The 22,951-nt window shown below is 42.0% G+C and overlaps 1 protein-coding gene across 1 annotated transcript; it reads left to right on the top strand.

Annotated features, from left to right (window-relative positions):
• The first annotated feature begins 2,889 nt into the window (after nucleotides 1–2,889).
• On the top strand, nucleotides 2,890–21,404 carry crip2 (cysteine-rich protein 2). Its single transcript, XM_031737005.2, has 8 exons — nucleotides 2,890–3,063; nucleotides 14,393–14,487; nucleotides 17,476–17,533; nucleotides 17,782–17,913; nucleotides 18,707–18,775; nucleotides 18,907–19,001; nucleotides 19,611–19,668; nucleotides 19,915–21,404. Exons 1-8 carry the CDS (start codon nucleotides 3,021–3,023, stop codon nucleotides 19,980–19,982), a joined length of 618 nt encoding a protein of 205 aa, XP_031592865.1. The 5' UTR covers nucleotides 2,890–3,020; the 3' UTR covers nucleotides 19,983–21,404.
• The last annotated feature ends 1,547 nt before the right edge of the window (nucleotides 21,405–22,951 follow it).

The following is a 22,951-nucleotide window of genomic DNA, read 5'->3' as shown; positions in this document are numbered from 1 at the left end:
GTAGGTACAAAAATGTTATTCTATGTCCGTTGAACATTGTTATCCTGGGCATTTTTCATAGGTTTAACTAAAAAATGAATTAATTTTTTTAATAATTGGCTGCTAGCAAAAGGGCCCGAAGATACTATTGTCTGTTATGTGCAGACACAACACTGGCTCATCCTCTTTAGAAGCTTTGATGATTCATAAGTCAGTGGCAAGTGTTGATCTGAAAATAATCAGGTATGAGGACAGGAATGAAAATGAGTGAAAAAGCATCCAATTATGCAAAGAAAAACTTTGATCTACCTTTTAAGACCACATTAAGTAAAACAACAAAATCTGGCTCTTTGAAAATAAACAAAGTAAAATAAAGCAAAATAAATCAATAAGGGGTGGCTCAAGACTTTTGCACAGTACTTTGCATTCTGCGATTTTTATTGCTATGAAGACTAAGTTTTGACTTGAAATGGCTTAGTACTTAGTAGCTCTGCTATAAAGCTATTGATGCATTCCCTTCCCAAGGGTGTTTTTTTTAATAAAGAAACTTTACTGTGTCACGTTGTGGTGTTCTTGTTCAGTCTATACTAACATGCTTTAAGACCCTTAGGACCATCTCACCCTTCCCTCTCTAACTGTTGCTTTCTATTTCTGTCTATCCCTGTGGGGCTAGACTCTTGATCTGCTCGGAAAGAGCATTGCGGGTTTGAACCAAACACCAGATCAGAATCAAGTTAAAAGTAAAACTGGTGGCCTGAATATGTTCGCGCCGGTCTCCGTGGCATTACCCACTCCTCAAAATCATCAAATCACATCACACTGCTGTCAGGGGCACCTGTTCCCTCACTTGTCATTCAGTTTTGGCTCCATATATTTTTTGACACTGAAATGAATAAAATCAAGTTCTCAAACTTTGGTTGTTTGTAGTGCATAAATGCAGGTAGTGGGGATAATACACCCCTCTTTTATGTTTATCATGTGTTCAATGAGCCAAGGGTTTTCACTCTCTTAGTCCTCTTTGTCTCCAATTCACTCCATAGAAAATTTGACCTCTCCTCTCAGCAGCTTTGAGTGTGTGCTGCAGCTGAACGGGCAGCAAACCTGCAACCACAGCACACAGCCGAAGGTGAACTGTAACGAACTCATGTTCTCTGTGAAACCCCACCAGATGATCAACTGTTTAACTGCAGAGTGCACAATTTTGCTGCCATTGAGAAGCCTTTCCAACCGTTAGTCTAAGGTCTTTTAAAAACAGTGAACTCATAGATAAGGAGGGACCGGTTACAGGCATGCTGACGGGTGCTAATCAGCTGGGACACAGATGTGGGAAATTTCAGTGTGTCTGTTCCTAGATCAGGACCTGTTCTGTGTCACTAAGCAGATAGACCAGGCAATAGCAATGTGTGAATGTGATGATCTCAGTTACTCCCAAGATTGGAAAGAGGCAGACACTCTGCCGGAGGAAGTGATAATCTCTTGAGTGTTTTAATAAGTCATCATAAGTGAGGGCAACAGCTACATGTCATCCTGGGCTGTGAGAACTTCTGCTGCTGCTTTCCAGCTCTGCCTATCACTCTCAGTGGGCCTAATTTGTCATGAAGCCAGGAAGCCTTCTAAAGGGAAAGCTGATCCACCCAAGCCACGTTTCAGCAGCATCTTCCTTTGCCTAACAAATTCCTACGAGTCACTCACTCTGAAAGAAAGCATTGTGATTCATCCAACCACTGCCTACTCCTCCTGTGGAAAAAGGGAAAAGGAAGTGGGAGTGCGTTTGCCCCAGTGGACTGGCCCACCACTTGCCCAAAAGCATTCCCGCCTGAACATGACTGACTGTGGTAGACAGGCTGGCCCATAGAGAAGACGGTTGCCTTTAAGGACAGCTAGTAAGACTTAAAACTCAAAATCAAGCTTGAAAGATTCTGAAAGCTGAAGCATGTTTTAAAGAAAGCAGATTATACAGCATGTCATTTAGTCGTATTTAGAGTTAAAGTGTGCATAAGAGACAACAACCCCCCTTATCTTAATTAAATACAATTTAATTAAGATATGATAACTGGGTAAAAATGAGAAGAAACAGAAAGCATATGAAGGGAAGCAGCTGAAACAAATATAAAAATAAAAAAAGAGGGAGATTCAGCAAGGCTGATTTCCGCAGACAGGTTCTTATAAGGGATCAGAGCCGTGATACCTGAAGCATGGATCACCTTTTGTCTTTGCTTTGGCTACAGGGACGTCCAGGACACCCAGAGGATTCCAGATTGTGCAAAGCTAGAAGCTGGGTTACTGCCTCTTTAGTAAGGTAAAGGTAATCAAGAAAATAAAGCTCCTTAAAAGCATAGTTTTTCAGTAAGCAACTAGGTAGCTAAACTCAATAGTTAAAGAAGGATTTTCAGATTTCTAAAATAACAAAGCCTCATCCCAATCCTGACATCAGCAAGAGACAAACCTTTCAACACTCACACATTAAACAGACACATTTTTTGGAACATAATTTAAAATCAATGGATTTCACTTACCATGGGAAAAGTTTCCCCAGACATTCAAGCCATATTCATGTGACTAAACAGGATAAAGATGTTGACTAGTTACTGTTTGTTTTGTTTTTTGAAGAATTATGTTGCAAGAAATTGTAATACAGAAGCACACAAGCATTAAAGTGCACTTTCAGTGACGAACAAGTAACATTTGTCTAATTGTCTAAGCTCATATAGTGTAGGATGCAACGTATAAATTCTGCAAATCACACCATTAATTTTCAGAAGAGCTTTTCGGAAAATTCACTGAAAACTTCGGCGTTTTTACCAGTCTGTGGTGAAAAGGTGACATTTCCCACTATTCTTGAAGGGGGCATTTGGAGTGTTTTCATAGCGTGGGGGGCGGAGCTATGTAAATGACGAGCCGTTAGCTGAATAGATGCTCCAGCTTCTATGAGCGGAGCGGGACACTTGCTGTTGAGAGCAGAGCTAGAGGACGATTAGAGAGTGGAAACCGCTGCGGACAACCAAAACACACCACTTTCACTCGAACCACCACACTCAAAAATGGCCTCAAAGTGTCCTAAGTGCGAGAAGACGGTGTATTTCGGTAAGTGATTCCCGGTTTAAGGGATCCAGGGTGTTTAAATTACTTTTTGGCTCGTTAGCTAAATATACTCATCACAGCCAATCGATGTAATTTTTATTTTTACATTAATCCTCTTAATTTAGAAATCCCATGAGCGGTGCTTTGAATGGTATATAAAATATTTTTGATATTTTTTAAAGTCCATTCTTTGAAAATAAAAAAACAAACATTTGACCTAGCACTAGCATTTATACTCATTTGCTAAAAATGGCTGATTTTTAAATGAGGTTCTGAATGTAAACATGAACTGGGTGTATTTTGTTTGAAGAATTTGTGAAACTGTAGCTAACGGTATAACTTAATGTATAATGACGTGTAAAGGAATATCTCCTTCAGCTAAAGCTCTTAACATGTCTTATTAGACTAAAGGTTGCTGACAAAGTAAATGATTCACAGAGAAATACTTTGATAAACCTAGAAGCTGAAGTGAAAGTGGGGTTAGTGTAAACAAAGGACCCAATAAGTGCAAACAAAGTGCAAACATTTAATAGATTTTATTTTTTGTACACTAAATGCTTCGAACTTATGTGAATGGAAACATGCCCTGTTTACACTTGTCTACACAAGACTGGATGAATGATTTATCTTATTTCAACACTGATCTGTGGCATTTTTAATTTGTTGTGTTTGGTAAACATCCAAGCCTGGCAGTTGGCTTTGGAGAGTTGGCTGATGCAGGCCGTTGCCAAGAGTGCAGAAATGCCATATGCTGAGATTGCCCACTCAAGAGAGGAGCGGAGCAACATCATGCTGCGTCAGTGGGATGAAAACCTGAAAACATGCATCTTTCACATCTTTGTAAATAAAGATATGAAAACAGGACACCCACTTGAGCGGTGAGCTTTGACACTGTCACAGTGAGAGTGATCGCACCTTATATTCACTGTAACAGATGTTTACAGTGCAAAGTAATCTACGCGCAGAGCACTGGATTAAAGGAGCTCATTTACATCTGAAAGCTGCACTTGACATGCTCACTCCTCAGTTTGTTTTTATTGCTGTTATGCAGTTGAACTTTTGAGTATTTCTGTGTTTGTGTTTGGCTGCATGCTGGGAAAACAAAAATCTTGGGTACCGACCTGTTCTACACTTCGCAGCACACATCTGAGCTGTTACGGGGGTCAAAACCAATTATGTTAGTGGATGGAAGTCCTCTTATGTAACACGGGTGGCAGTGAATATCCCAGCTGCTGCTCATCCTATGGGTCCCGAGAGTCATCGGCTTGGAATAATATCAGTACAAATAAGATTTATTTTCCTCCAATACAAATTTTATGCACCATACCCGTAATGCGCTGCAGTGGGTGAGTCACAGCTCCTTAGTGATGTATGATGTTTTTTTATGTAACATGTTGAGATCCAGGCTAGCGGAGTTATTTTTGGTTGGGGTGTGTTATTGGGTGGAGAGCAGTGAAGATGACGACGTAGGCCTACTGGAAGCCAGTGCGTACTAAATTAACTGCACTCATCCGGCCAAGGAGATCAGGGGAGGTGTGAATGGAGGTATTATTAAAGTTTTAGCCATTTCAAGGGAGGCTGTGAAAACTATGACGAGACAAGGGAGAGGTCAGGGAGGGAGTAAGAGTTGAGCTGCCCACAGGCTGAGCATCAACATGTCAGTGATGAAGTTCAGATATTGTAGATGAGCTCAGTGTCTCCACCTACACACGCCCTCCTCTCAGCCACTTGGTTTTGCAGAGCGATGAAAAATGCAGAGCTGAGATGAATTTTCAGCTCTGCAAAACTGTTAAAGTCAGAGGAGAAGGCATGAATGGGGGTGTAAAGTGGAAAATAAAAACTCTGTGCTTTAGAACTGCACCGTGACATGTGTTGTTGATAGAGAAAATTGTCTATTTTCCATCTTATTTTGCTCTACCCCTTTTCTTCTTTTGGTGATGGTTTGTGGTGTGCTGTATAGATGGGCCCACCCTGCTGTTCCCCACCTGGTCTTCTTGCTGATTGGCTGAGTCCCACTGTAGGACTTTGGGGGTTGGGGACGTTATTTCAAGTGGCCTCGGTGAGCCGCAGTCTGGGATGGAAATTCTTTCGGTTTGGGGAAAAGGAGGCTTTTTTTTTATTATTATTTTCCTTTCAGTTTTAAAGGACAGCTGTCTTCTGGTGGTGACAGTTCAATTTCATTGCCACTCGATGCACATGTTGGAACGTTTTCTCTACTTTTGAAGCTTCTGCAGCCTAAAGCGCAGGCTTATTTTTAAGAAACCCAAATAAGCAGTAGCAGAAAAAGGAAGCCGCTCTTGGTGCTGGTATTAAAAGAATGCAAACATCTCAGAGATGGTCACTTCTTAATTGCAGGGCTTGCTTACTAAAATTCTCAGCGTCCACATTGCGGTGACGCGTCTGTTAGTTCCTGTGGTATGGAGATGCTCATAATACACGGGGGACTATTTGCTGACACTGTTGGCGTGTGAAGAAGGACAAAACGGCTCGCTAAGCTTGTTTTGAGCACCCAAGTTCAGCCGAGTGATGCAACTCTTGTGCATAACAAACGGGAGCAATGCATCTTTGTGCAGCTAACTGAATAAATGAGAGCTTAATGGGAACTAATGGTGTTCTGCTGCGAGTTTCCCTTTTCTCTCTTTCATTCACTAGTCCTTCTCACTCTGGCTCTCTTTCCTCTTTTTTGGTCAGCGATGCCTCAGGCCCTGAATTCCTCTTCCCGTGTTTTTTTTGGGGGGGGGGTTTTTTGTTTTTTTTTAAACTACAAGGACCGGGGGAAAATGGGGTGAGATGGCTCGCCTTTATTTAAACTGAGACTCTCAAAGTGCTTCATGCATTATAATGAGAAAGGACATCTCTATTCACACAGGGCTCTTTCTGTCTCTCCGTACATTTGTCCTTCTAGTGAGACAGAATATCTTCGTCTCCTCAGTCTGACCACAGAGACCAGGGCACTGTTTCCCACACACCACTTTTTTTTTTTTAATCCCGCTTTTACCCCAAACAGCTACACAATACCCCTATTTTTTTCCCCCTCACCTCTTCTCTGTCGACGCTAGAGTACCCTGTTTTCCACTTGGCTGCCCAGTGGGCTGTGTGAATGTGCCTTTTCAGTTATGTAACATCATTTCTTGAGTTGTTGCCTCTTGTTCAGTGCCATTGCATAACCTATCAGCTCCTGTGTGCCACTCAATGAGAGTCCCTTTTCTCTGCCTTTTTGAGGCACAAATATGATCCCCTAATGGAGATGGCATTAAGCTGGGTGCTGACAATTGAGCTCCCCACTACCCCACCTCCCCACACAGGTGAAGCCTTCCAGCAGTGTGACCTGTTACATAACGGCACAGAGGAAACAAAGGTGGATGTGTGCATTTCATCCAAATAGCTTGCTCATTACAGTCTACGGTTCTACCTTTTTTATATTTTTTACGAATAGATTTTGTTCACCAAGCGCAATTTGTTGTTTTTATGTTCTAAATTTATCGCTATGTTGAAGCCCTCTATACATAGAGAGTACATGTGCAGTCACGTGGCAGGTTTCCAGTAAAAACTGGAGGCTGATAAAACGCAGAACACTCAGTGATAGATTGTAAATCATAAAGATATGAGGTATAGTTGTTTGTTTGAGCTGGAAAAACTGGTAGAAGTTCAGAAGCAAAATATGATAGAGTGCAACAGAAACAGGCATGACGTACATGAACCATGTGACTTATTTGTCACTCAAGGTTAAGATATCAGAAAGTCCAAGTTCGTCTTAGAAATTCAACAGAGTTTTCAATAGATTGAGTTTTATTTGGAACTGTTTGAAAATAATCTTTTTGCCCTGTCTGCAACCAGCTACCAAAACACCCACTGTTTCCATGACAGCAGTGGATCGAAACATGAAAGGTAGCTTTCGATAGCAAATCGGTAAGTAAAGCCATAGTGGCAGGCAGTGGTCAGAAATCTGTGGGCTAGACTTATAGCTGCTTAGTCTTACCTAGTTAGACCATCACTAACACACTAGACTGTATATAAAAGATGGCAATAACCCCATGATGTCACCCATCGTTTTAAGGCTCTTTTGAAGCCATTAGCATTTTGCTCGTTTTAGTGTTTTTGGTCATCTAAGGTTTATCTGGAGCCAAAAGTGATGATATTTACTAATTTATATGCTTGTTAGGTAACAGGATCTGTTCACACTGCCTATTGGTGCTAAATAAAAAAGACCAAAGATATAAAATATTGGAATTTTACTCTGTGTAACAGGAGTACAGATTTCTTGGATGGGCTATAATTATAATTAACCATTAAGGAACCCATATTTGCCGTATTTGAAATGTTCTAAAAGTCTGGCACACAGCTAGCATCAACCTCCCAGACAAGTTGGCCATGCCCTGATCATGCTTAAGTTTGAGCCCTAATATAATGAAAGAAGTCATTTTAACATGGGTTTATATGGATTGATGAGATTTTGAGCTTGAACTGCACATTTTGCCAGTGGATATCAAATTGCTTTTTTTCTGTTTGTGATAACCAAAAAGTAGCCACTACAGATAAATTTGCTGCCCCAAGTTGCTAATGCTGGTGTGATTGTGAATGTTACCACTGGGTCCTTGATATTAAAAATCACATGTCAATTTAAAAGTGTTGTGTACTTTTAAATCGAGGCACTCGAGTACACCACACTCTTCTGTTTTAATACTCTACTTTACACAGCTCAGATGATTTCACTTAGCTGCTACATTTTCTGCCTCCGTCATATGATGTCTCTTTCCCTCAGGGGTTCATTATCAAAATTACCTCTGGCTGGAGCTAAAGGAATTTCAGTGATCCTGCCTGCACTTCTGAATGCATTGCCTGCTACTCTAAGCTGTACATGCAGAATAGATCTTTTAGAAAACCCCGAAGCTGGGGCTAAGTGTCCTGACTGGTTAGAGAAGAAATGTGGTGTAGGGGTAAGCATGCGTAGGGGTTTGGGGAGGGTGAGCATGTCACTGAGACGGACTGCGGTGAGGGTGCTTTGCCTGCGGCTCCTTTGACCAGCCCAGACAGGATGCGAGTTAACTGCAGTCCATTTACGTCAGTCAACAGGATTCACGCGGTCGGCCTTTTTTTATTCACAGAGGGAGGGGAGAAAGGGAGAAAGCCTGGGGAGGAAACCTCGCCTTGGCTGAGGCGACAGACGACCTCCAGAGCTAAGTTTTGCTCTGGGGTTGCATCAGCCAAAGGGAGACTCGTTCAAAAAAGTGTTTCCTACCCGCTCTTTAGCATGGCTCTGCACCCTGCGCTGTCACTGAGCACCACAGGGAACTGCAGACACACATTCATCCTGAACAGATCAATTATGATGTTCAACACAGCAGTGGCAGGGTCAGCTTAGTTTTAGTCTAAACAGATATAGCACTGGACAGTCTTAAAACTCTTTTCTAATTTGGGATGGATTTTTAACCAAATTAGCCTCAGAGCTTCCTTCCTTAACATGATTGTAAATTTAAAAAAAACTTCCTGATGGCCACTGCTCTATCAAGTTAATAGAACAATTTGATCCCACTTAAACACAGGATAAAGATCCCACAAATGAACACATTCCTTACTTTAAAACTCCCCCAAAGTCACTTGTGAGGCTTAATTCCCCTGTGGGTGCAAATGAATGGCCATTGTCTTTAAGTTGAGTAAAAGGTCACAGGTCCTTGAGGGTGTTTGTACTCAAGAGAGCTGAACAGTAAGAGGATGCAGAGGAGGAAACACAGGCTGCCTTTTTTTTTCCTTTCTTACATCCCTCTGTGTACCCTTCACGCTTGAGTCCAACGTTGCCTTTGGGGCCCTTCACTCTGCCAGTCAGGTGTGTGGTGCTTATTAGGACATGCAGTCATCATGCTGCTGCGACAAAAGCCAAAAAAGCGAAACACCCGCGTGGACTCAGCTGTCACTGATGGATGAAAGGAATGAGAAAAAGGATGGAGAGGGAGTATGGGTGTCTGTGTGTGTCTCTGCATGCGCGCGCGTGCGTGTGTGTGTTTTGGTTTGTAAGTGTGTTTAATAGGGCTTTATTGTGGGAAAAGCTGAACAGATGGGTCCACATTACCAGAAGGTGCAACAGAACAGAAGCCAGCCAGCCATGAGTTCAAGATATTTACAATAACATCGGTTACATCATGACCATTACGAAAGACTTGATCGCTTAATCACTCGCAAAAATGTAAATAAGCTACTAATTTGATGTCTGCGCGCTGCGTCAAGCTAATTCAGAGCACTTTCAAACGGCTGATTTTTATATACCTTTGGCTTTGATGCTGTAGAGTTCTCTTAAACATACAAACCAGAACCCGGTACAGTCTTTTTTTTTTTTTTTTTTTTTTTTAAATCTCATTGCAGAAATGAGCTCCAGCTGCATGCAGAGCTGTGGCCCTGTTGTCTTCCTCTTTGTCAAACACATTAGATTTTCCCCCCACTGCACCCTGATCGAATTATTGAGTGATAAGAGAGCACCCATATGCGATTCCAGAGCCTGGCCCCCTGGCTGACATTCCTCCCGCACTGCATGGTGGGAGATCAGCTGGGTAAATGTTGTTCAGTACGTCAAGCCCCTTTATCTGTTATGACTCCGAGTTAGGCAGCAGACAAATTTCCTCCTGACCCGGGGTGAATACATCAGGCTGTCGTCAGCTCTGGTGTCTCGATGCAGCTCCTTCATCACTGTTGACAATCAAGCAACTGTGATTAAGTCATTTGGAGAAATGGCGCCTTAATGTTTATTTCCTCTGAAGACCCCTTGTTAAAGTCCTGTTGCTTAATGTTCTGTGCAATTACCCGATGTTTGTAGACCATTTGCTGCAGGCCTTCTCCGGTGCCTCTCCCTTTATAGGTTGAGGAACTTTGTCTGAGCATAACAGCGTTCGGTCTTAATGCAGTCTGGTGCATAATGGCATCTTGTAGCTGAACAAACAAGGTAAATCAAGTTATAACCTGCTTAAAGTTCTCTGAGGTACTACTGTGTTTGCAAGTGGAGCAGATATTCTTACCAGCTGAAACTCAATCACACACGTAATTCGTTTTCAGACATCCTGAATCTATTTGATGTTGAATTGCTGTTTTTATCCTCTGCATTAGACGTCTTATGATTTCAATTTCCCAGGGAAAAGTTAGACACAAAGTTAGAATAATGATGCTGTGACTCCTAATAAAACAATAAGAACAACAGATTATTGGGTTGGGGATCCACTGGAGAGGATGTTATTGCTGTAATTTCTTTATAAAATTGGTCATGGGTTGTGCAGTACTGTATCTCGAGTTTTGTCTCCTTTACTTTGACTAATGCATAAATCAGTGAGAAGAGGGATCAGCAGCAGGCTCACTCGGTGATTTAAACCATATTGACAATGCAATCAGGGCAACCAAGCGCAGGCTGAAGAGCTTAGACCAGGAATTTACAAATGAAGTTAAGCAGCTTACAGTGGTGCAGGTATCATATGGTTATAGTGATGACCTCCGTCCAGCACTCTTTCTCATTTAAAGCTCGGTGTTCCTGCAGTAGCATCATCTCTGTCAGGACTGCATCTGCATGGTGAAATTTATTTTCACTTCTAAGTTCAACAAATGAAGAGATATTTTTTTTTTTTTTTAATGCTTGAATGCAAATACTTTGCAGTAAATAACTTAGGTCTGGGACACGAGGTCATACCGAGTTCCCACCCTTGAGATATTTTGCCAGGCTATTATTGCAGCTGTCTTTGGTTGATGCTTGTTTGTGGGCCTTTCTGTTTTTATTTTGCTTCTTCAACATAAAAGAGAAACCCAGTTCCACTGGCAGCCTTATGCTACAGTCACAATAGGGAAAGCGACCAAATTATTGTGACCATGTGCAATGAACTTGTTGCTTTTGAACTGGTTGTCAAAGATGGAGACAAGGTCTGTGTCTTCAAAATGATGTTGGTGTGCCGAGATGGCAGTAAAATGGCAATAGCCATTTTTCAAACGAAAACGCATCAGTATGGACGTAGCCTCAAAAATCTTCACTAATCTGCCTGAGAGTAATTGCAGTCAGCACATGTTGAATGCCATTGTTTAAAGACAGGTTGCCTTCCATCAGGCAGCATGTCCCCTGTAAGGCTTATATATGCATTCATAAAGCTGTCTTTGAAGCCTGTTGGTGTCGGTGTTTAACTCACCAGTGAAATCTTTCTTGCACCAAAGGCTGATTTTGGCACTCCTAAAGGTCTCTTGCTGATGGCCTCATTTCCTATTATCAACCCTCTTTGGACCACGTATTGAGTTTCCTAGATCAGCTATCAAATGCAAGCTCAAGACTTGGTGTCATGTCACTATATCTTATGTCACATTCAATTTAGTTGGTGTGTTTTGGGTTAGGCAGCAGTCACACTCATTAATATTTGCAATCTACTGTGTGACAGTGGTGGCTCTTCACCCTGCTGTTTTCAGCCCACGGCTATTTTAACGCATTTAGAAACCACGAATTGTTGGCTTTACTTCAGCTATAAAGCAAAAGCAGAAAGGAATGTCAGGTGAGGTGCTCCACCACTGTTCAGCAGTGATTTCCTTAAGGACTTCCATTGTTTACATGAAGTTGTGGTGGAATCCTTTTTTGTGTGTGTGCTTTTGAGTGAAGCAAATCGCATGTTGTCGTGAGAGAAGACAGTCTGGCTAAAAGGATTTGGCACATTCTCATCGGTGTTGACGGTGTAAATGTGAGTATCCGGAGAGGCTTCCCTGTGAACAGGAGCCTGCTTGTTTACACAAGTGGTTGCATTTACCCTAATGTTGTTGCCGTAACCAGGTAGAGGAAAATGCGATGGCATTTTATTTGCTTCATTTGCACCCACACTGTTACTATTTTGGGATACTGAGACCATCTATCGTCCCTTGGCGCAGTCATTATGTAACTTTTATTTATTTATTTTAAATGTGTTTTTTTTCCCCTTTTCTTTTTGACAGGCTTGTCAAATGACAAACCCAAATCCAAATGATCTAGCTTTATTTTAGTGTTCGGTGGATGTAGATCCCCTCTACCTCCCCCCACTCTATAACTCCCCCATCACATAACAGAGAGAGACAAGCTCACTCCTCTTACAACAGCAGCCGGCTTTTAAATCAGGGAGCCCTTAAACAGTGGACAGTCACTCACAGAGGAACAAGGACATGCTGGCGAGGCTCTGACGTCTGTTTCCATTCATACACTGACTTCAGATCTGTCTGGAGGTGTGTCTGCATTCATGAATCAGTCAGGGACAGAAACAGCACTGAAGATGCACTGGCAGGCTCCCTGTAGCCCATTAATGTAGCCTATTTTAACACTGGATACGTGTCAAGAAGTTGATTCGTGTCCTCAGATTTATGATGAAACAAATCAAACGCTCATACTTAAAGCACACAAGGTGAACCCTTATTGGTTGTATTTGCACTCTCTTCAAACATCATCTCAAGATACTGTAAAGGTGTGAAATAAACCTGAAAAGGTACTAAACTGTGAAAATGCATGCGCTAACCGTGCAAATGGGTTAAAACAAGGTCTTTCCTGTGAAGTATTGCTAGAGTTAAAGATGAAACATCAAAATGAGCTACAGTGTCCATGCAAATCTTTCTGTCACATGTATGTGCAGCAGCTACACATGTATCATTCTGCATCCCCCTCTTTCCACTATTCTCCAGGGCCTTGTTGTTGCCCTTTTTGTCTCATTGTCGTAACGGCCAGTGAAACTGTTTGTAAGTGGAAACCTCAGCAGGGTGTAATCAGATCTCCCAAAGCGATCCTTTTCCACACGAAACTCCAAATCTAATTTTTGTCATTCACATCAAATCAAATCAAATTTAACTTGGTTATCCAAAGAACAAAGTTGATTTAATCAGACGAGCCCAAAATATAAAGAAGCCGTAGAAAAATTAACAGAAGACGGTCGGTTCAAACAGCGTTTCCAGAAGAAAGGCAGTGCATCATGACCTGAGACGTGCTATTGCTTCCAAAATTGGTAGGACGCACAGATACACAAGGCTTAAAACTTACTCTTTTGTTATATGGAAGTTTGCAATCATTGCAAATACTAATAAACATCCAAAGAAATTAAAGTGATATAAAAATACACAAGTGCTTTCAGTACTTTCCTTTGTTTTTTCTCAAAGTCAAGAGTCTGCGTATCTTAAGTCTAGTCTTTATTAATCAAATTGTTGCTGAGATGTGACCACAGTGCTCTTCTGATTTCAGTTAGATGTAATAAAGAAATGCCTCCATAAAGCAAAAACTTATAACTTTAATGAGGTTTGGTCAGAAGACAATCTGTTCCAGCCTGAGACAGCGCTGCTATTGTGATTGTCATTAAATGCACACAACCCTGTAAAATCACGTGTTACAGTAGTAAGCAGGGGTTCCATATCAAAGTGTCCTAATGGAAGTTTGTGAATTCAGGCAGATGTTTTGTCAGTGAGCGTCACCTAGCTAGCCAAGCTAACTCCTGTAGTAGTTCATCATATGTAGCAAAAGGACTGTTGTTTCACGACTCAATATCTCAAATTTCTTAAAAGTCCTAAAAGAACTTGAATTCCTGGTTTTATAGCACAGGAAGAAAACGACTTCAGAAGGAATGAATGCATGCCCGATGTGCATATGTTTGTGTTTTTTCCAGTCCTGGGTATGTAAGGAAGCAGATTCCCGTATCCGGCTATTTGTGCCCTGCCTTGATAAGGGAAGGTGTTTCCTCTGCTGCCTCTGCGACTCCTTAGGGCTCATTGTGTTGAAGCAGTGGTGATTTATTATTGGAAAGTGTATAATAAGGCTCCCTGGCTTGTCTACAGGGCCAGTTCGACTGGGTGACTTGGGGGAGGGGGGGTAATGGAAATGCAGTTGGAGGACCGCCTCCAGCATCCAGCAGGATGGGTATGCTGTAAATCGGGGGATGGGTGTTTGTGTGTTTGTGGGTGTAACACAAAAGAATTGGGTTAGATGTTGGCAACCCCCTGCTGCTAACGCAGGGCTGGGACTAACGCAGCTGTCCGTCTATCCCTCGGTGACATCATCACAGCATCCTGTGTGGTACACAGGCATTCCCACTCTCCCCACCTCCTATTCCAACCCCCCACTCTCCCCTCATCCCCACTTGGCATGTTGACAGGTTTTCCATCGGGCCACAGAGATACAGTACGAGGTTATTGTGGCGAGTGAAGCAATGAGGGACGTCATTCCTCCAGGCGATGACTGATTGAACAGCACGCACAAAGCCCAATACAGCTGATGGGGAAAATAAAAGGCTGTTGTTTCAAGTAATCTATATAAATGTTGCTTTATGCCTGTGGTTGCACTCACGCACTTCTTCTTTCTTTGTTTTTTGTCTTTCTTGTGCAGCTGAAAAGGTGTCATCATTGGGGAAGGACTGGCACAAACTGTGCCTCAAATGCGACCGCTGCAACAAGCTTCTGAACGCCGGGGGCCACGCTGAGGTCAGTCAGAGCTAACGGTGCTGCTGTGTGCTGCTGATGTACATGCGTGCAAATTCTTATCTGGTTCTTCAGCTAAGCATTTTCCCCCATCATCTGTTAATCCCTTTTGTTTAGTTTTCCATTAAGTGTTTTGCTCTAATGGCCCACAGAAATTCATGAAGTGCCACAGTAAAGTGGCCAGTTTTGGCATGTTAGAAGTTGAAATCAGAAGACTGTTTTTGCTTGATGAATAACAAACGAGGGGTTATTATTGCCAAACAGCTTACAGGAATAATCTGGTTTGCAAACTGATTAATATGGAAGCAAGATTATTTTGTAGTTTGCTTCACATTTGTGACACTTGTGCTTTTATTTTTATTTGTTACTAAAGTATAACCTTCTGCTGGCAATGTAATTGAATTGGGGGGGGCTCTGTATCTGCAGGCGAGACAGTGATATGGCACTCAGCACTGATGCAAATTACTCTAATTAAAGTTGTCCTCTTAATAGCGACTGATATGCTATTTATGAACTAGTTTTCTGTTAATGCAAGTTCCATTTCCAGTAGTTATGCCTTTTTTTTCTGCAAAAAATAATCGCAGCACAGTACAGATGGCCAGAAAGAATCAAAAGTCTGCAACATTACTAATTGACACAAGACGTTTGGCTTTTCCACAGTGAGTTTTTGCATTTTGAGGGAAACTTAAAAAAGGTGTTTTAACCTCAAATATTTAAAATCTCATTAAACTTAAGGAATACAGTGTCAAATAGAAGCTTTGTATTTGGGGAAGTTTATTTCACTGACCTTTTGTAATTTTTGCAGGAAACTGCTGAGGGGATGTCCCCTTTCCTTCCTTGTTTTATGTCTGGTTGCATCTGTCAATATGTTTTGCCCCCATGGGAATTTGACCCTCTTTAGTCCTGCAGGATGAGTCGCTTTCAGATCCTTCCTCTCAGTCTTGCGTAACCAGGCCGCTCTATCATGTCTCAGCATACTGTAGTTTCCCCTGACTATTCACTATCTGGCACCTTCACCCTGGGGGTTTTCTTATCTCGCCCTTTTTATTTTGCCTTTCATAGACCGGCCAATAACAACAATTTCACCTTCTTGGATGTCACTCAGACACCTTTTTGAGTCTCACTTTGGTTAAGGAGGATATGATCTCAGCCTCTTTGTACACAAAACCAATTTCCCTGCAGACCCCAAAGGATGCTGCTCTGCTGTTTTAATCTCTTCGTGATTACAGTAATGTAGTAGTCACACAATCTCCTGCACTCTCTCTGCCCACCATCCTCTCCGTCCTCCCTCTCTCTCAGTGGACAGCATCCAAACCCGAACGAGTCAATGTGACATTTCATTATTTTTTTTTAAAAAGGGACTCTGGGATTGCCTGGGAGAGTGTTTGATGTCATCTAAAGCCTGGTATGCAGAGGGTTGTGAACTTCTTCTTTAAAAGGAGTCAAGGGGACAGGATGAAGCCCAGTGCGGTCAGTTGTTTGTGGGCTAAAGGAAGGAAGCAGCTCTCTCTGGTTCATGCAGTGACCAACAATGAAAGAGTTAATGTGAAAAGCCTCCACATTCGACCTTGAATATGTGTAAATGTGGCAAATTTAGGTGCTGATGAAATGAATGAGGGTTAACTGAATGGAAATTAAGCAACTTGCAGTAAAGAAGTTGAAACTGTCTGGGGAAAAATGCTGAAATACTGGAAACCTGTCATCCCAAAACACCTACAGTGCAACATGTGCTGTGTATAAAATGAGGGGAAACAAAGGAATGTGAGAAGTCTGAAGTTAATCCACCTTCCTTTTAGTGTTTCACATTGCACCTCCAGTCCAGCGCAACAGTGAGAAGTTGTTGAGGTACAGAGCACAACAGGAGGATAAAAAAAGGTCAGGAAAGAATAGAAATTTGAGAAGAATAGATGGAAAAGATAGATTTAATCTTCAGGTTGTAGGAGTTTAACTGCTGGGAACAGAGTGGGTCGTTCTGCGATGGATAATCCAGTTTCAGGGTCTCTTTGGCTCTGGATGGGTTATGTCTGGTGCCATAGGGGGACTTTGTACATGAGGCTGTTAACAGTACACTCTTGACAGAGGAGCCCTTTGTTTTCTGAGAAAGTCACCCCTGCTTACTCATAGCCTGGCATCGGCACCCCTACCTTCATGGATCTCGTAAGTGTTTAACAGGAAGCGTGAAAGGAGTGTGTGGCTGCTTTAACAGTAGCTGATCCTGTCACGGTTGATACATTATTAAAGCTGAAAGAGCAGACTTTTTTTTTTTGCTCTTAGAAAAGGAGCTCATGTGGCCAAAGCAGAGGGGATTGTGGGTATGTGCGTGGTTTAACGCCAAATGCCTGTTTTTGTGGGGTCTTTTCTTTTTTTTTTCACCTCTACCACCCTGAGCCTGGCACCTTGCCTGCTGAATTACTTGATTCTTCTCATCTATGGGCATTGAGCTCTGGACCAGTGGCCACCCTGGCTCTCAGCCCTGATCCCCTACCCAGGCTGGTCACATGCTCCTGCAATGACCGCCACATTCCCAGCATGCATCAGCAACAAGCCATCTTTGACTAGATTTTTTTTTTTTTTTTTCTCCCCTTCCTCAAGTGGAAACTCACAGCGCTCCCGCATATGCAGACACATGGCTCACTGTGAAGTGTGGTGTGAATTTATCAACACAGGCCTGTTACTTGGATACGGCCACTGTCATCAAAGTAACCTGTGACAGTGACATCATCATTAGGAAGAAGTGAGATGGAGGGGAAAAAAGAACAGGAGTCAGCTCCATTTTTGGATATAGTCACTCCATCTTTTCATACACCCAAATAAAAGACCAAAATTAAAAATGTGACGTCAGAAAGGAGTGTCAGAAATATGACTTCTCAGAAATGTCACGTCCAGTTTTCCCTTTTGCGTCAGTATTTTTTTTTTTTTTTGTCCTTTATATGCATGTTGTATCAGTTTGTTTCATCCATAAGTCATGGTGTTTTTCTCTTTCTCCTGCAGCACGACGGAAGGCCCTACTGCCACAAACCATGCTATGCTGCCCTCTTTGGGCCAAAAGGTGAAGTGCAAGTCAACTTCACATACTTGAGTTCCTGTGAGGTCTTTGTACACCATGTTATCACGTCTTAATAAGCACATAAATAAGCAAAAAATGAAATAAATAAATAAGATATATGGATAAATAGGTTGATTTACCAGGAAAAATAAATCAGTTGTGTTTTTCCACATTTCTTTGCATTTCTGTGTTGCTGTTACTGACCTCCCCACCAAAACCCACCCCTCGCTTCTTCTCTTATACTTTTGCAGGTGTGAACATTGGTGGAGCAGGTTCGTATGTGTATGATACTCCTGCCAACAACAACCTGTCTCCCACCAGCGTGGATTCAGCCTCCAAAGCTGAAGAGAAGCGTGTTTACGCACCCAAGGCACCATCAAAAGGTAAACAGGAAAGTGTATTCATGCTGCAAATTTGTGGCTCTTTCAGCTGGCAGGATTTTTGTTTTTTTTTTCTCCCCACCCGATGAAGATTTGGGTGTTTGCAAGAAGCTGTTGGTCAGAAGGGAAGTGGCTGACTCAGTGATAAGAAAGTCGGTGTGCAAAGTCTCTTGAGGGTTGAAGGGGATTTTTTTTTTAGGTGTGTCAGACAAGAACAGATGCAAAATTATTGAAATGGTGTGGATTCAGTTGTTTGGCATTTCTGTAAACTTTCATTATCTGAGAGCCACGTTTGGGCAGTAGATGATATGAGGACATGAACTTGTATCATTTCAAAATCAGGAAAGTTGAAAGGTTTTAAAGTTTCTTGAAATATAAAGAGGAAAGATTCTTGTAGTTAAGGACAGTCTGTATATTCCCCGAGACCATATTTGGCTTCACTCTGCTGACTTAGTGTTTTTTTTGTGATTATGTGGAAAAAGGTGTTGCATGTTGTCTTTGCCTTTTGACTCCATCTGCTGTTCGCAGCAGACCAAATGATTGGCTGCTGCAGGACGGAATGAGCTAGGTGTTTTAAACTGGCAACCAGAGTATCTAAATCAGCAGCATTAGTGTCTTTACTCAATATTGTTCCCGTGAAGTGTGTAAAAGCTGCTTAACACTTGGCCCATTTTTATTTTTATTACCCTATGTTATTGGTTGACTAAATTTTACACCTGGGAAAACAGGTGGTCATTTATTTAACCATTCCCCTTTGCTTTGCCACTATTGTAACGTGTCTGTAACGTGTCAACAGCTGCCAGCATCACCACTTTTTCTGGGGAGGCCAACCTCTGCCCTCGGTGCAACAAGAAGGTGTATTTTGGTAAGTAGTTTCACGCTTCCAGGAAACGGGGTATGAAGAAACGTGTCTGAGCAAGAAGGTGTGAATCTGCAAAGTGGTTGCTACGGTGTGTCACCAGGGTTGTATACATTTGTGTGTGTTTTCCGCCGTAGCCGAGAAGGTGACATCACTGGGCAAGGACTGGCATCGGCCCTGTCTGCGCTGCGAGAGGTGCAGCAAGACTCTTGCTGCTGGCAGCCACGCAGAGGTGAGAAAACAGGTGTTTTGGCGGAAGGAATACAGAACAGAAAAGTGGAAAAACTGAAGAATTGAGAAAATAAGTGTCGAAAAGAAAATGAGGCAAAACATCTTGAATATGACAAGAACGTACTCTTTGTATCCCTAACCGAAAATCCTCTTAAATTAGCAGGTTTGCTGCATATACTCCAAATCAGAATTGTCACGTTTGCCCTTAAAAAGATTATCTAACACTCACTCGTTCAGGCACCATTTATTGGCAAAAATCTAGCAGTTTTTAGTAGGTATAGTTTAAAAGTGATAATGGATGCCTAATAAAAATATTAGACGGTATTAACAGTATGGCAGTTAATGTTTTACACAAATAAAGAAGAAATGATTTGATATGGGGGCAGCACAGTGGTAGGCACCATCGCCTCACAGTGTGTGGTGCTTGCATGTGCCTGCGTGGGTTTTCCTCCTCCAACTGTCCTGGGTGTACCGACAACAAATAGATCTGCTCATAAGACTCATTTGCAGAAGTGAATTAACTAATCTTTCTAAAAGAAAGCAGAAATGAGAGCTGTCACCATTTTCTTGTTGTTATGGTCGTGTTAATCTTTATTTTTTTCCATTACAGCATGACGGCCAGCCCTACTGCCACAAACCATGCTATGCTGTTCTCTTTGGGCCCAAAGGTAACCGCTAGGGGGTGCTGTCAACCCACCAGTTATCAGCTACACTTGAAGCAGAATGTCTGAGCTGCACATGTTGCACATTTCAGTTGTTTCATCATAAGTTTGCATGCTTCACAGAAGCTTCCTCCACTCCGAGGTTAAAAATACAGGAAATGCATCGCAACCTGTCCTGCTCATGTCGTAGCTTTGCCTCTCCCTCTTGATTAACCCCTGACTCCCGCTGCTGTGTCCCTGTGGTTTTTCCAGGTGTGAACACTGGTGGTGTGGGCAGCTACATCTATGACAAGGAGCCCAGTGCAGTGACCCAGCCTTGAGCCTTTTGTCCCCTCAGCCTCACCTCTTTTCTCCACTCAACACTGACCATCAACCACAGTATTATTTGTAGCCTCTTTTCTCTTCCCCACTTGTGTGTTCGTACCTGAGACAACCAGCCTTCTGCTCCAGATCTTCTCCTAAGTCTCTGCTTTTCCCCTTTGCGCTAGCTGGATCAGATTTAGCTACACAAGGAATGATTCATTGACTACAAATGCTGCCTAGACATGTGTTATATGTATTTGCTGCAGGAGCACAAAACACATCAAGCATTCCCACATTAATGATATTGCACACCAGCAATGTTTACACATTTCTAAATGTATATGGACACGATAAATGTCAATAGATTAAAACGTAAAGGTCTTAAATTTCTAATATTTCACCCACAAAACAGCCGGACCAACAAATGTTTTTGATCATGCATGTTCGTTTTAAAGAAAAAAAACAATCAGAATGGGATTCTCAGGTGTGCAAAAAGTGCATTGTGGGTAAGGGAGGTGCAGGTCTTTACTGTGACGTGCTGACAGCCTTAGGAATTTCACCTCGGAGGGTGCTGCACACACAGGTGGTGCTCTGTAGCACGTTGCCAATAAATCTGTGTTTTACAAATGCCATATTTTTAGTTTGGCCACCTGACAACATTCCTCATGTGGAGGGGAAAAAAATCAATTTTGTTTGGAGAAGAGGGAAAAAGTCCCGATATGATGTTTAGAAGGTGGGAATGTGGATGTCGGAGCCGATTGTTGATGATTTTTCAGAACTGAGCAAATAAACTGTATGTCAGAATCTGGATAATAACATATGATGTGCTAATACATAACAAATGTTCTGACCCAGTTATATACATGAAGTCTTAGTGAAGTTTAAGGAAGGTTGGGCTGCAGACAAACCTGTATTTATTCTTTTCATTCAAGTCCTTTGAGTTTCAAGCCACTGAAGCCCTCCTGGGACTGATTTTTTGTTGTTGTTGTTTTCTTTTTTGAAGGAGGTCAAATGAGGCTGCATAAGCTGTATAAATCTCTACGATCAAGATTTTTATTATTATTATTTTCAAAGAAGTAACCCTGCTGTTATTTTTCCAAGAGATGACGCATTATTTGAAGTATTATATTTCTTGCCATTAATGAGCAAAGTAGCGTAGCTTGTAGAAAGAATAAGACTGCAGACAAGTCATTCTGTAAGAATGTGCATCCTAGTATTACTGTATGACTGTTACTGTGTTTATTACCTGTTGTACATCGTAGGGCTTAACAGACCCTGCAGGGCTCGCTGTTTGTAGAGCTGAATCGCCCTGCCGCATTCATCTTTTTAATCCCTTGGATAAATATTGCAGAAAGTCTCCATTTGCGTGTGACAGATTCTCAACTCCCTTTTTCTGTTCATGAATTGCAATAAACAAAACACTACACGTGGTGTGAGTTTGTGGTATTTTTGTCTCGTTTGTTCTCATAAGATGGATTATGTAAGTTTTTGTGCTTTCGCTTCAGGGGAAAGTTATGCGTCTGCTTTTAAATAAGAGCCAGGGAGCATCGGTACAGGAAAATGAATGCAAAACATTAAAGTAAATGAATCGGTTGATAACCTTCTCATAAGTAGAGTTTAAGTTGTGCGGTTTATGGCACAATAATGTGTTTTATATTAAGGAAAGACATATGAAGTGTTTTACAGACTCCCAGTTTTGTTGTGTTTTGGCATATTTGTACTAGACAAAATACTGTGTTGCACATCTGCTAGTTTAATTGGTGACATCTGCGTTACAGCTTAGTGTATGTATATGATACTGTCAGTATCACTTTACTTTCAGTTCTACTATTTAGCATGGATAAGCAGTATAAATGTGTAGTGAATGTAAACCACTGTAGCTGTAATGGATACAAAGTCATTTTAAGCATTATTAATGTACAGAAACAATTGGTTTTTACTGTTTTTACTGCACAGTCTGAAAGGCCTCGAGTATATCATCACCCTGCCTGGCAGGGGGCGTGACCGCCCGTTTTTGTGCGTGTGATAACTTGAGAGAGATGTTACCTGGGATTGCCCTCTGATAGGTCAAGTTCAGAGGGCAAGTCTTTTGAAAATCTCGTGAATGGGATAACTCAAGAAGAAAGTCAGGAATTTCAAATTAATACCATAGGTGCAGCTACTGGGAGGCTGAGGAGTCGCACTGGTGCAGGCCAGTATTTTTTCCATTTGTTACAATTTGGCCTTTAAGGCCATGACAAAAGGGTGTTTGTCAGTTTAAGAACATAATTTATTAAACCAACGTAGACAGATACAATGTTAATGAGCTGTGCAAATCAGTAAGATCAGTGGTGCAGGGTGTGTATGGGTGTAGATGAACAAGAGGCAGAATGGAGTCCCAGCCACAGCTTTAATGTCTGGGAGCAGGGCTCAGGTGTTCCCAGTTCATACCGATGAGCTTTTGCCCCACCCAGGAGGAAACTGGAACACGTGCAGTGCAGAAGATGCTTCTATGCATCAACATGCCTGCAGAAGTAACGAGTTAACAGCTGTGCACATTTGAATGTATAGTTTTCGACATATCGAAACACTGTAACTATTATTCTTCCCATATTTACTTTATATTGAAGTCATTGTCCATGATGCAAATCTCTCGTTCCGCTACATCCCACGGGTGCTCTGTTGGACTGGGATCTGGCCCTTTGAGTACAGTGAACTCACTGTCATGTTCAAAAAACCAGTTTGACATCATTTCAGCTTCATGACATGATGCATTATCCAGCGAAAGCTGTGATAATGCAGGGACGCACATGGTCAGCAACGATACGCAGGTAGGCTGGGGCATTTAAAATATGCCTAACTAAGGAACCCTAAGTATGCAACTACAATTCCTTTCACCACCAGCAACCTGAACCTTCGAAACAAGGCAGGATGGATCCCTGCTTTCATGTTGTTTACACTAAATTCTGACTCTACAATCTAAAAGTTGCAGCAGAAATCGCAGCTC

The sequence above is a fragment of the Oreochromis aureus genome, linkage group 19, assembly GCF_013358895.1.
Source record: "Oreochromis aureus strain Israel breed Guangdong linkage group 19, ZZ_aureus, whole genome shotgun sequence".
NCBI classification, from domain to species: domain Eukaryota; kingdom Metazoa; phylum Chordata; class Actinopteri; order Cichliformes; family Cichlidae; genus Oreochromis; species Oreochromis aureus.
The sequence above is the reverse complement of the archived record's forward strand: the minus strand, read 5'-3'. Positions and strand labels throughout refer to the sequence as shown.

What these genes read in the sequence shown, in the direction of transcription:
- crip2 (XM_031737005.2), top strand. Translation starts at nt 3,021, where the DNA reads ATGGCCTCAAAGTGTCCTAAGTGCGAGAAGACGGTGTATTTCG. An exon ending in TGCCCTCTTTGGGCCAAAAG is followed by an intron (nt 17,534 to 17,781) that starts GTGAAGTGCAAG and finishes ATACTTTTGCAG; the next exon opens with GTGTGAACATTGGTGGAGCA. An exon ending in TGTTCTCTTTGGGCCCAAAG is followed by an intron (nt 19,669 to 19,914) that starts GTAACCGCTAGG and finishes TGGTTTTTCCAG; the next exon opens with GTGTGAACACTGGTGGTGTG.